The 13,824-nt window shown below is 35.6% G+C and overlaps 1 protein-coding gene across 1 annotated transcript in view; it reads right to left on the bottom strand.

The window, feature by feature from the left end:
- Positions 1-513: 513 nt before the first annotated feature.
- The window catches only part of jam3b (junctional adhesion molecule 3b), a 28,906-nt gene continuing 15,595 nt past the window's right edge, over positions 514-13,824 (bottom strand). Inside the window, exons 2-9 of the mRNA XM_043221892.1 lie at positions 6,089-6,157; positions 5,867-5,980; positions 5,042-5,194; positions 4,440-4,642; positions 3,354-3,453; positions 3,140-3,269; positions 2,851-2,905; positions 514-2,720 (exon numbers count right to left, since the gene is read on the bottom strand). Of these exons, the coding sequence (XP_043077827.1) occupies positions 2,685-2,720; positions 2,851-2,905; positions 3,140-3,269; positions 3,354-3,453; positions 4,440-4,642; positions 5,042-5,194; positions 5,867-5,980; positions 6,089-6,157 (860 nt within the window). The 3' untranslated portion in view covers positions 514-2,684. The remainder of the gene's footprint in view (positions 2,721-2,850; positions 2,906-3,139; positions 3,270-3,353; positions 3,454-4,439; positions 4,643-5,041; positions 5,195-5,866; positions 5,981-6,088; positions 6,158-13,824) is intronic.

The raw sequence follows: 13,824 nt of genomic DNA, 5'->3' as shown, positions 1-13,824 counted from the left end.
TTTATAAGACTAACGCTGTTAAGAGAGAAAAAGCGGCGTTAGCAACAACCTCGCGTTGATTGAAGCTCTCTTTCGATCCGAAACCAATTAGCAAGACTAACATTCAGTATTAATAACAAGTGTATCAGGTAAAAAAAAAATTTAAGTTGTTTTTATTTTGCGCCTTCCAAATAAGCAATTCGGTATTTTGTGTATTTTGTTATAGCAGTCGACTTGGACCCGTTTGTGAGATAAATGTGTGTTCAGCTGGACATAGCAGCTCCCCTTGAGGTGACCTCCTCCATGTAAAATAAATCTGCTTTTATTAAACCACTCGGCCCTTCATCCCTTTGTAGGCCCACAGGATATTCAAAAGTCCTCATTTTTATGCGAGAAACTAAACTACGCGGATTATTCGCCCAAAAACTTTATTTATCGACGACTTCCAGAATTTCTGTCTCTTGTCGTTACCCGTTGCCGCCATTTCTATATAGACGATGAATTCATAAAAAAAAATACCTGAAGACAACGTAATGAATTTACGAAGTGAGTTTTATTAATCACAAACATACTGTTCAAGAATTCACACAGGATTTGTACCGGCCCCAAACCAATGGGACATTACATGAATTCGGTGAATGAAATATGTTCCATTTAAAATTCCAGCTGTCTCCAAAAACAACCACAAAACTAAAATGAGTGAAAAACATCTGAACTCAGCTTCCAAGAAATCTTGCTCAAGAGTTACAAACAAAATAAAATAAAAAAAAAAAAAAAAGAGAGAGAGAACTGGGAGCAGAATAATACCGGGATTGGAGAAAATGCTCTTTTGGCAGTCAGTATTTGGTACAGCTCTCTGTTTTTTATTCTTTTCTTTCAAACCAGAACATTTTTTTTTATTTTCTGTTTCCCTCACAGTACTCTAGTGACCTGTGCAAGGGATATTGGGCTGCGTGTGACCCATAACGTAGGCTTACCTCGCTTTCTAACTTATTATATAAATCAATCATTTCCAATTCCACCTGCTGAATTAACACTAGCGCTCTGTCCTCTTGAAACATTATTTCATTCTACATTTAGGCACTAATACATAATAGAATATCTACGTCAATGAAAAAAAAAAATAAAATCCCCAAATCAATGCACAACAACAGGTCTATTTACAAAAAATATATATAATATTAGATATGTGTGACCGAAACGGTGAGCACAGAACATGATCATTCCTCTCAAACACCTGTTTGTTTTTTTTTCTAAATGTTGACCTGGTTTAAGAGCGATGGATCGGATGTGGATTAGAAAAATTGTCCTGCGTTTTCCAATTAACAGCTACAGCATTTAACGATTGAAACTGCGTTATTATCACCGTCTGCATGCAGAGGAAGGCACTTAAGAGGAATGATTTATGATTCTCATCAGAAGTTTTCTGAGAATAAAAAAAATGGTTTTACTCATAAAATATTATCAATAGCGTTTGCTTTCTTTGAAGTCTTCGAAAGCATGCGAGTTCAAATAGTTCGAATCCATAATCGCCGTTACGGAAGAAAATGTTTTGAAGAACACGAATAAAGGTTTACATGGTTCCCGAGTTGGTTTTGTAATGTATTTAATAAAGCAGATCCCCTCTCTACCGCGACCGATTAATTTGTCAATGCAAAGAGTGTCATATTTGCCTCATTAAAGGTTCGTTTAAACCAGAAACCTTTTATGCACAGTGTAGCTCACAGTGGATCTATATACAACCAGTACAGTTAGTCAACAAACAAACCCTGTTATGTTAAAAAGTAACTCAAATAAGAAAAAGAAAAGATGAGAGAAAAAGTAGAAGAAAAAATAATAATAAAAAATAAACAACCTAGACAGTATATTCACTATATACAAGATAAACAGCTAGCATAGAAGGACACTTAAAATCAAGGATACGCAGCACTGGTCTTTCAAAATATTCTCCAGCTTTTTCGCTGGTGTTTTTCTGAAGATACTCACTGTCTAAGACTATCTACAAACATGAACATGGAACGTCCTTTCACTATTAACATGAAATCCCAGCAGTGTAGTAAGTACATAAGACCTTTGATTGAAGCCGACGTTGCTGGATATACAATTGAAAGGATTTGAAATCTGAATGGAAAACAAAACATCCACACATCGAGTGGTCTGATACATTATTTGTTTGTTGAATGACTGAAACAGAGGATGGGAAGTTGGTGGAAATGGTTTCTTTCACAACCAAATGGAAAAAAAAGAAAAGAAAGAAATGTACTGGCTTCCAGGTTAGTATTTTACAAATATTTAAAAAAGTAAAACTTTTTTTTTTTTCTGTAGGCATTTTAAAATATATTCCATCAAAAATAGTCTGACAAATTTACCTAGTACAAAATAAATGTTTTAAAAATGACAGAAGATTTGAGGAAAACGTTTTCTTGCTGGATATCGGCTTCTAATTTCAGTAAAAAGGGGCTGTAAAAGTTGAATTTAAAGAAACAAGCAACATCTAGTGTCTTTAAACAGTGATCAGACAGGATTTTTTTGTCACCTTTGGCAAATACAAATTGTACCGTCGCAGACGTGCCGTAAAGGGAGGCACGTGCAATGGCAGCTCCGACGCCGCTGTCCTCATTTGGGGATTTGTGTTTGCGAGGTATAATAGCTCCAATAACTTTCAACGTAATTCCACATCTCTTCCATCACCCGTCTTCCTCCTCTCAGATGACGAACGAGGATTTGTGTCGGAAATCCCCCTGGAAGAGAGAAGATTGAGTAAAGGAGGTTTAACTGATTCTCTGTCTTAAAACTGCTAGACTTTCCAGGAGGTTTCTTAAGCTCTTGGAAGTCTTAATACAAAAATGAGATCTTTTTATTTTCCTTTACCTCATCCTCTGTTCTGACATAGTCCACTCCATCCCCTTTTGCTGGAGCTTTGTAACTGAGGAGAAAAAATATAAACTCGGTTTTACATCTGCGAAATCTTCTAAGCCGACAGTCACTGCTACGTATTTCAAATATCTGAACAGACTGCATATGATGTTAGGACTAAGCTGGAAACATTCAGGAGCTCCTTGGGTGATGAAATGGAAAAAAGCCGTAAAACGGTGAGTCAAAACTGCTCTGGGACAGAGTGTGACTCAGACGGAAGTCGCTGTCAAAGTCGTGTGCTTACTTGTTTCCTGTCTGCTTCTGGCTGGTGAAGTAGCCTCGTTTATAGGCACAGAAGATGCCAACTGTTATACACAGAAGGACCATCACCACAACCACTACGCCCAGGATGATTCCAGCAATGTTGATGTCATCTACAAAAAAAAAAAGGTCAAGTGTGAGATCGTGGCTTTGCAGGGTGTCTTTATCACATGTGAAAAGGCAGTCAAAATACGTACAAACTTCCATCATCTGCGGTCCACATTCAGAGAACCCAGCCTCATTCCTGGCTCTGCAGTAATATTCTCCAGCATCCTCCTTCCTGACCGCACTGAATTTCTGAAGGTCATAAATTATAGTGGATTAAATCAACAAGTCAATTTGGATAATGTTTGGGCTCACTAGGGTTTGAAATGTTTTTATATTTTAATATTTAGCGAGGTTACATTAAACTGATTCGAGAAAAAGAACGTTATAACAGTTTTAAAATAATGATTGTAATTGTAATTGAAACAAATAATAATTACATTTATTTTTTTATATTATTAAAATAATTTATTAAGGTTAAAAAAAAATAAGATATTAACAATGTCTCTGTGTTAAGGGTTTGTTAATAGTAAGAATTGGACTTTAAAATAAAGTGTGACCACATTTTTTAAATATACCATGGCCCATAGACAGGGCTTAGCCTAAGACAGGATTAAGCCATAGTTCAATTAGTTCAATTATTTAAGTAATTTTTATAAACATGCCTTAGACAAAACAAAGGAACTGACATGTTTTCAATCAGTGCAATTTCTTTCACTTGAAACAGCTCAGATTTACATTTAGTCTAGGACTAGACTTGACTAAACTGAGGGAACATTTTAAAATATTTGGTTTATTTTTGAACTCTTGCATCATAACTGACCTAAAATTAGATGCCAAAACTGATTCAACTCAATGAATATGACATGATGAAATATTAACGAAATGTAAAGGAACGTTTCATCGAAATACCGAAGCCTAGAAGCATCTTTGTGTACGTGTATGTTATAAAAGTAAGACAGAGGTGTGGAGCGAGGCTCTTGCAGATCTTAAAAGACACACAGTAAACTCTTCAGAGGTTGTCTCCTCTGGGAAGGGGCTGTTTTGCAGAGCAGGTCAAACTTTAAAAAGTGGTGTGAAGGTTGACGAGGGCACAGAGTACAAATGGCGGAGAATGGCACTCTGGAATGTGCAAATGAGGGCAGCAGATTCCCTTCATGGCTGAGCCCATCGCACATCAACTGGCTCCCCAAAAATATCCCTACGCCTACCCCATTGCCTCTTTTCCCCCAACTCACCAGAGTGCCCATCTCTCCACTCAGGGTGTAGGTGGAGTTCAAGAACTTTGGGCTGCTCTTGGGATCCTCCGGGATTTCCTCCTTGTTGCGGAACCACTGGTACTGGGACTTCGGGTAGCCCTCGTCTTCCAAGCAATGCAGCTCTGCGGGTTTGCCTACCGGGACGGACTTGGGTACGGAGCATCTGGGCACGACGGGCTTGACTGCATGGCACATGAGAGAAAAGAAAGCATCCTCACACACATGCACCTTAGTGACTCCAACTGCAAGCATCCTGGCCAACTGAACATGCTGCTCTTTCCCCTTTTAGAGCCCTGATTAAACTCAGATGCAGTTTCAGAGGTTTCCTCATATAGCCCCGAACACGCCCTGTAGAGTTAGAGCTGCAAGCATCCTCAAATGTGCGCCAAGGGTGGGTGCGTTGGCCCACCGTTCCATCTCGTGTTACATCGTAGCAGTTGGGAAGTACTAACAATGCTACGTCTACAACAAATTCCTCTCAAAAGTATGTATAGTGAGGATCTGTTACAGCACAAGAGAGATTGAAGACTTTGTGGACTGAGCAGTTCGTGGATAGAGAGTTATTTGTGTGGAACCCTCACCTCTTACAGTGAGTGATATCAAAATCTCATCAAAGGATTTCTGGTCGTTTGGGGCAGTGACTTCACAGCGGTAATCAGCAGTGTCGGCTCTTGTTGCGTTGAGAATGACTAAGGTCGCAGGTTCTCGAATTTTTGCTCTCTTTTCCAAGTCACCTGGAGAAAATTAATAGAAGTGAGAAGATTCACAGTTGGAGGAAAAGCTCCTAAAGCTGTGTTTGTACAAACACTTTATAATAAGTTTCAATTTGACAACAGTAAAATATAAATTATTAATGTTTAAATTATTAATATTTAACATGAACTAACAATGAACAATACAATATTAAGGTTAATGTTATAGTAAGATACAATATTAATATTATTCTATTTAAAGTTTTTTTTTTTAATGACATACTTTTAGTATGGAGGTACTGAACTGATCAAAAGTGACAGTGAAAACATATTTAATCTTTCAAAAAAAATCTATTTCAAATGAACACCCTTCTTTTTTATTCTTCAAAAAATTCTGAAAAACTAATTCTCAGTTTCCACAAAAATATTAAGCAGCACACCTGTTTCCAACTAAGAAATATTTTTTTTCAGCATATTAAAATTACTTCTGAATGATCAAGACTTGAGCGATGGTGCTAAAAATTCATATTATGCCATCAGTAGAATAAATATATATATATAAAAAAACATGACTATTTTTACTATACTTTTTTGTACAAATGAACAAAATGAACAACCAACATGCTGTTTAAATGTACTTGTTAAATATTGCATGAACTGAATGTCTCAAAGTGTTGTAAGGCACAGTGTTCGGTAGAAAGTCGAATGGCTTACCTGCTATTTCTTTTTCAAAATATACATAACTTGGCTCTCCCTTCTTAATCTTCTTCCATTCTATTCTGGGATTAGTAGTGGAGATTGACTCTATCATGCAGGACAGCTCGATGGCTGCACAGGGAGAAAAAAAGCGAAAGAGCTCGTGATCAGATCCAATGGCCTGTTTAATGTTAGAATCAGCAGCTAACGACTGCTGGAGAGCAAATTACTCAGCCTTACTTTCAAACTCATTGACCCATGGTTTAGCATTCGTCGTCTTGAGGATGACTGCCAAGGTGCCGATGTAGCCTGCAACGAGAAGACACAAACAAACGTCAGTTTTGCGTAAAAAACGTTGGGGGGTGGTGGTTGTTACGGTCAAAACCACATGTGATATTGGTACCAATGCATTTCTCTAAAGATTTCTGAAACTCAATTAACAGTTGAGCCCAGCGGCCAAACCCTCTACCCTGACAGCACGCATTCTTCGCGTCACTGTGAGCTGTGAACGGATATGTTACCAGCCATTTTTAGTTTCACTCTCACAACAAACATCACTGATGTAAAAGCGTCCCACCGCAAATAATTGTGTAGACTGACAAGCAGTCTCCGTTCTGTTATGAAAAACAGCTGACTGCTTTAAAGTGAAGGCCAGGGGGCTCGCTAAGTTCATGTAGTCGCTAATAAACATGCTAAATCAAAAAGGTCAACTTTGAAGTTCATACTAATTTTAGAAATTTGCGTCTCATCGTTTTTGTCCAGCATCAAGGAAATGTTCAAAAGGATTTAAACTAATGTAGTAATGAAGAAAGGCACTGCTGTATTTGCATGGAACATGACCTATAAACCCTATCGCTTTCTTTACCACTTTAAAAGGTTAAAGGTTAACTCCCTATGAAAAGCTGGTCGGTTAAAATTTTTTTTAGCACTACCACGGATAAGCAATTAAACGCCATTTATAATCAGTTACCGGATTAAGGTAATTCTGTGACCTAATCTTCCATATAAATATCAAAAACATTGTTTTTTGAGCATATATTCAGGGCAAATGAAATTTTAATGGCCATCTGATTGCTAGGGATAATTTTTATGAATCTTTGATGATTGTATTTTGGGCCAAGGCTCTTGAGAATTCATCCATCTAACACAGAACAAGGCTAGCAATACAACAGAAGTAGCAGCAAATCTGACTGAGAAACCATATCAGTGTATTGAGAAAGACAGTAAGTAATGATAAAGACCACTGTCAGAAAAATCCAAGCCTTTTCTTTTTATTCCTAATTACCATTATTAATGTACATAACAAAACTTTGCTGTGAATATGCATTTTTATATACACATTGACATAGGACCACCGGAGTAAACAGATTGATGTAATCTCCCAAATCAAACGTTTACATCATAGTAACAATTCTCAGTTCATTTCACAACAGATAGAAAAATGACTCAGTTGAACTTAGTAAAGGCTCAAGATGATTTTGAGTTTTGAGTTCTGAGTTTGAGGCTACTTCATGAGTCTTTTTGACCACATCATTAAAAAGAATCATTTGATTGCAAATCAGGATATTACTACTCAGCCTTAGTAGGATTCAGTTTAATTTTATTAATTACTTATATACTATAAAGGCATTGATTCATATTTTAATTGATTATATTTTCTTTTAATTTCAATTTAATTTAATTTTTTAATATTCTTTTAATTTTTTATTAGATTTGTTTTGTTATTCATTTTATTTAGCTCATATTTATTTTTATTTAATGAATATATTAAGTACTTATTTTCTGAGCCAACATTTCAACATTTAACTTTTAATTAAATTTGTTATAAGACATTCATATTCCCATTTCAGTTATTGATTATTAACTGTTTTAGATAATAACAGCAGAGGTTTACTCTGATGAAATCAACACACACAAAGTTTCCCTGACTATATTTGGAAAAAAACAGTATTTTCTAGTGACAGACCAAGGCCCTGCACAGTCTAAAACATTGTTTTGTGTATAAAACAGTATGAGATAAATGTCCAACTTAAAATAATAAAAGAAAATTCTTTACAATTTTAGTCAGATAGACAAATTAAGCACAAGTGTTGGGTGTAATTAGTTACATAGTAATTAGTTACTGTATTTAATTAAAATGTAAATATTTATTATTAATATTTAAAAATTGTAATTGAACCCAATACTATGTATAGACTGTAGAACATTACAATAGTTTATTTAACATTTTAACGTTTAAAAATGTTAAATCTAACCCTTAAAATGCATGCTTTTATGTACCCTTCCCACTTAAAATACTTTGTTGAGTTAATAAGTGTATTGGTATCACTTTAGTGTCCATTTCTCATTATTAACTAGTTGCTAGCGTGAATATTTCTGGGTCTATTGTTTCCTTTAAAAAACACATATTATTATATATTATTCAGCAAAACCTTGTTCTAAATCCTTAATGCAATCCAATTCTTAAACTTAACAACTACACTATGTATTCATAAGCAGTCCGTAGGAGTATATTGAACCAAAAGTCATAGTTAATAGTTAGTTCATATTTTAAAATTGGACTCTAATATAAAGTGTGACCAGAATAATTTATGTATTTATCTATTATTTATTCGAAAAAGAAAGAGCCCTTAAAAGAGCCCTTCATGTCTATCCTTGTACCATTAACTTATAGGATTTAGAAAGTCATTAGTAACATGTGATTAAATACTTTTTGGAGAGAGTAATTTGTACAGTAATCTAATTACACTGTTGAAGATGTAATTGGTTATTAGTAACCAACAGTTTGACCATATATTAGTTGTTAATTCAGAACCTCTAAGAAGACGTGCAGATCAATGGGAATTATGTAATTGAAAAGGATGCAGGATGTGCCAAAAAAAAAGACAATACATAGCTCACAAACAAACACATGTACGGATGATAACATCCTCTTTTAGAATCCCATCCAGCCATACACAGGACACAAAGGACACTGGCCACTCTAGACGGGCAGGAAGTGGTGATGATGTCTCCCGTCTCCTTTTTCTGCCCGCCACATCCTGTCCTATCATATCATCAAATAGGAGGCTGGTGCTCAGCGCTACCCAAACCATAGCTCGTGTCAGTAACGTTCGCCTCCCTACACCTCACCCAGTGATGTAAGGTCTGTCCTGTCGGGTAAAGTCTCTGTGGTTTGATGCCATTTGAGGAACAATTGAGCCCTCAAACAAGGCAGGTGCTCTATGACCTACATATCCTGACCTCTCTCTTCCTGTTTGGAGAGCACAGCTGGATGAGATGTGACAATCCTAGTCAAGCTTTAATCTTCCGCTTCTTCCTTTAGAGGCATAACTGTTGGTTCTCTTCAGTAATCTTAGTGTAATGCCACGGTAAAATCCTAGGCATTACAGAACTGAATAATATGATAGACAGAGAGAGCTTCCTGACTTAGCCTAATTTCCATATCTACATAATGCATCTGCGTGCCGTTAAAACTCAATGAATAGTGTTTGTGGCATAATGTTGATAATCGCTAAATTAAATTTTTGCTGATCCCTGTTTTTATTTTTTTTAAAAGGGTCTGGCTAACAGTGAGGTACTTATATTAGAAGAGAATTAGGTTGTAATAATAAAATACTGTTTCAATAGTATAGCTACAAGATATAAACAATATGCTTTTTAACATGGTTTGTTTTTAAAAATAAACTCTTACAAACATTGTATATGTGAAGTTATGTTTATTTAAAAAAACAAAACAAATACAAACTTATGTAAATGTATTTTGTTCACCAGTGATGTGAAATAATATTACAATTACATTTTTTTTATATATTTGAAATATAATTTATTTCTGTGATGGCATAGCCATTTCAGCAGCCTTTACCCCAGTTTTGTCACATGATCTAGAATCATGTGAATCATGTCACATGATCTTGCTGATTTAGAATTTTTTTGTAACTTTATAAATGTCTTTACAGTCACTTTAGATAAATGGGATGCATCCTTGATAAATCCAAATATGAGAAAAATATGAGTAAAAACTCTTACTGAAAGATACCATCAAACTTTTGAACATGAGTGCTATTATAAGCTTCACATTTCTGCCTTTATATAATTTCTTTGAGAAAAGGAGAGACGTGTCCAAATGAATTTTCTGAAGTAATCAGCATCGCCCCTGCAATACTTCTTCAAAAGCACACAAACAGACCACCATGGAATAAAACTGAAAAAGTGCACGATGGTGAAAAAGGTCAACAAAGGGGTCGCCCTACACGAGGAGGCCATTTTCTAATCCTGGCAACGACACCTAACTCAACATGATGGTCTATGGAGAAACATTACACCACAGAGAAATGAGTTATATGGCCAGAATCATGGGGCTGTTTGGACAGCCTCCACAGCGCAGTGTTTAAAGCCCACCACACCCTGCATCGTGATCTGTGTGCGGCGCGCAGAACCGCCGAAACACATTCTGCTCCGATGCAGCCTGTCAGAGAGCATTCAACACATGCGGTTCACTCAGCAATGCATGAAGTGGATAATATTCCTTGTTATTTTTAAACTGCAGCATTGATTCATTTTGCTGGGGGGAGGAGGGGAGGCTGTTCACTGGCTGAGAAAGAGATGCCCACAGAGCCATTCATTACACATCCCGGGTCTACTTCACTGGGATTTGATTGGATGTTGATCGTATCCAACTGGAATAGATTCTAAAGCTGGAGGAGCGATATCACATGGAGAGCCGAACTCGGGCTCTGCCCCCACAGCTTTAAAATGATCTGCATGTTTGTAGCCCTGAACAATTCATGATGTGCAAGAGGTCACAAATCCTCCTCCACTGACACATGGATAACTGTACAACAATATTCCCAGAGTGACTTCGCTGAGGAGTGTGTTTCTTACACTACACCCTACGCTTGTGTGGATGCATGGTATAAACTTGAGTGTTGGATTTCTAAATCATTGAGGAATAACAAAGGAGACAACATGTTTAAAATTCACATTTCGTCTCATGGGCATTTTGGCATTTTGTTTTTGTTTGACACTGACAGAAGGAATTGAGGCTCTGTTCTGAAATCTATTGGGCTACCTACCGCCCACATATAGGCAGCTGAATTCTAAGGGAGCATCTTAATGGACAAAGAGCCTCATGGTGACTGATGTGCAACTCCAGCAACTCCATATTTACAGAGATTCAGGGTACAACAGTTTGAACTACACACACACACACACACATATGCATGTAAAATTATAGTTATGAAATTTAAATTATAGCAAATATAAAATATTATTATTATATTATTATATATGGGTAACTGATGTATCAATGTGTTTAAAAAATAATAAGATAAACCTAAACTATTACATACACATATAAATTGTATATAAAATTCTTTGTAATTATTTGTAATAGAAAAAAAGTAAATAAATAAAGTTAAATATATATATATATATAAATTATAGTAATCAGTAAATATATATATAAATATATATATATATATATATATATATATATATATATATATATATATATATATATATATATATATAAATAAAATTATTTTTACAAGACTTTAACATTTTTAGGTAAATAATTAACATTATTACACAAATATATGTAATGTATTGTATTAATATGAATGCTTTTCATATTTTATTAATAATATTATATATATATATATATATATATATATATATATATATATATATATATATATATATATATATATATATATATATATATATATGTATATGTATATATGGAATTACTATAAGGAAGGGAAATGTCACTTTACTTTACGCAAAAATATTAATGTCCACTCTATTCCAATATTCTCTAATAAGCATAAATTTACAAGGGTAATATACTGTGCATTTCTGTTGAGATAAGGCTCCTCATGAAGCCAGTCACCTCAATACTTGACATGGCAGTGTTAAACCCCCTCTACAAATAATCTCCTGCATAGGACATCCCACCTGCTCCAGGGAAAGTAGCTTAGCTGACCTCTCAGAACTCACGAAAACAACGGCATCAACAAAAGTGTAGAGGTTTAAGCTTTGAGTCAGTAATGGTGGTGTTTTTACAGCTGTGGACGGCTCTTTCTCTCCTGACGCTGCCCAAATCAATGACCTCAACGTTCGACATCCTTTATTTAAACATTTACGTTCGCTACGGTTTATTTGCATGGAAAAGGTTCAACGAAGACTCTTTTGCATAAGCACATAAGATTAAAGAGAAAATCTTCATTTGTAAAGGTCTGAAGTTGAACATTCAGTGGCTTCCCGTCTAAAAACCTCCTAAGTTGCTGTAGAAATGACAGTAATGACCTCTTGCTCTGCCCTCAGACTCATCTGTTTCATCCAATCTCAAGTGAAGACATCTAATAATAAAAGCTGAGAGGAAGGTACCTCGGGGAGTCAGATACAGTCATTACATGGGCTGTACATCTTGTTCATTTCTCTGTATCCCTCATATTGGATCTATCTGTATTCTCTGGTTTTTATTCAATTCAGAAAAATAATTCTGTTACGCAACATATTCCCAAAGTCCCATTACTCTAAATGTTGCGAACTGCCAGATTTCTACCATGGAAGAAATGAGTTTGTTTCTTGTTCCACCAAGACTAAAAATAGTAGTGTTCAGCAAAGATAAGGCAATCTCCACAACGAAAATACCTCTGATATTCCTTCAGCTGCTGAGCAAATGTCACTAGGCGTCACTTCAAAGTGCAAGTGTAGAACAAGCAGGCATTCCTCTGACGAAAACACAACACTGAATTGGCCTACAGTAGGAGGAATGTTTATTGTCTTTGTGAAGATGTGCAATCTTATACTTATACTTATTATACTTATATTTCTTATAGAGCATTTACATAAGGAGTGTTCCTGTGTTCAAAAACAAGTAGACAAAGAGCGAGGGAACGAAATAGAAAGCAGGGGAATTGAGACACCTTTTTAAGAATTTGACTATTTTTATCTCGACGCAGCGTCTTAGAAACACACCACCCGAGATGGGACGTTTAGAAAATGGCATGCGACAGCTTAAGACATCTGTCAAGATATAGATCCTATATATGTGATATATTCCAAAAATAAGCATAACGAAATATTTAATAATAATAATTTATATATATATAAATATTGTACAGTATGTTTTATATATATAAATATATATATATATATATATATATATATATATATATATATATATATATACATATATAGACACACACACACACACACACACACATATATATATATATATATATATATACAATACACGTTTTAAAATTTATAGATGCATATACATATATATTGATGATCCAAATTAAACAATTTAAAGAACTTTTTTTTAAATAAAAATTAAAGATGGATCTATCTGATGGAAGCTATCTTGAAGCATTTTTTTATTTAGATGAGAGAAATCTAGGAAGACTAGACTAGTGTGCACTATCACGTGCAACAGGATTCATTTGCATTACTTCTAAATTTGGTGGTCTGTGACAGTTCACTTTTTGCCACAGGCTCTGCTCTTTGCATTTGTAATTTTTGCATTCACGTGTGGATGCTATAGGCTCTCTTGGAGGTATTTGAGGGCTAGACTCCAGCCGAGCTCCCCTCTGATCTAGCCAGGTCAAAGACTAAGCTTGAGTTGAGCCAGTGAGAGAGGGGCAGCGGTGTCACAGAATGCCTGAGTACATGTCACTTTGCGTCAGCATTAGTTACTGCAGGAGGCCCCCTTTCCTTTTGTCCTCCAGCCGACTAGAGTTCACAGGACCGGTGTGCGTATCTCCCACTCCATATCTCTGTCCTGTATCGCTTTATGCCCCTTCTGCATGCCAACAAGCTTCAACTGAGGTGAGATTTTGACAGTCAGATATAATTTAGTCGGAAGATCAAAATAACCGAGTATGGCTTCAGTTGATTGCATTTGGAAATACTATATTTTGTCACTAAAAAGCAGTATAGAGAAATTAATTTCACAGATATGTCAT

Source organism: Puntigrus tetrazona, chromosome 21 (assembly GCF_018831695.1).
Source record: "Puntigrus tetrazona isolate hp1 chromosome 21, ASM1883169v1, whole genome shotgun sequence".
NCBI classification, from domain to species: Eukaryota; Metazoa; Chordata; class Actinopteri; order Cypriniformes; family Cyprinidae; genus Puntigrus; species Puntigrus tetrazona.
Note: the sequence above shows the minus strand (reverse complement) of the source record. Positions and strands in the feature narration are given on the sequence as shown.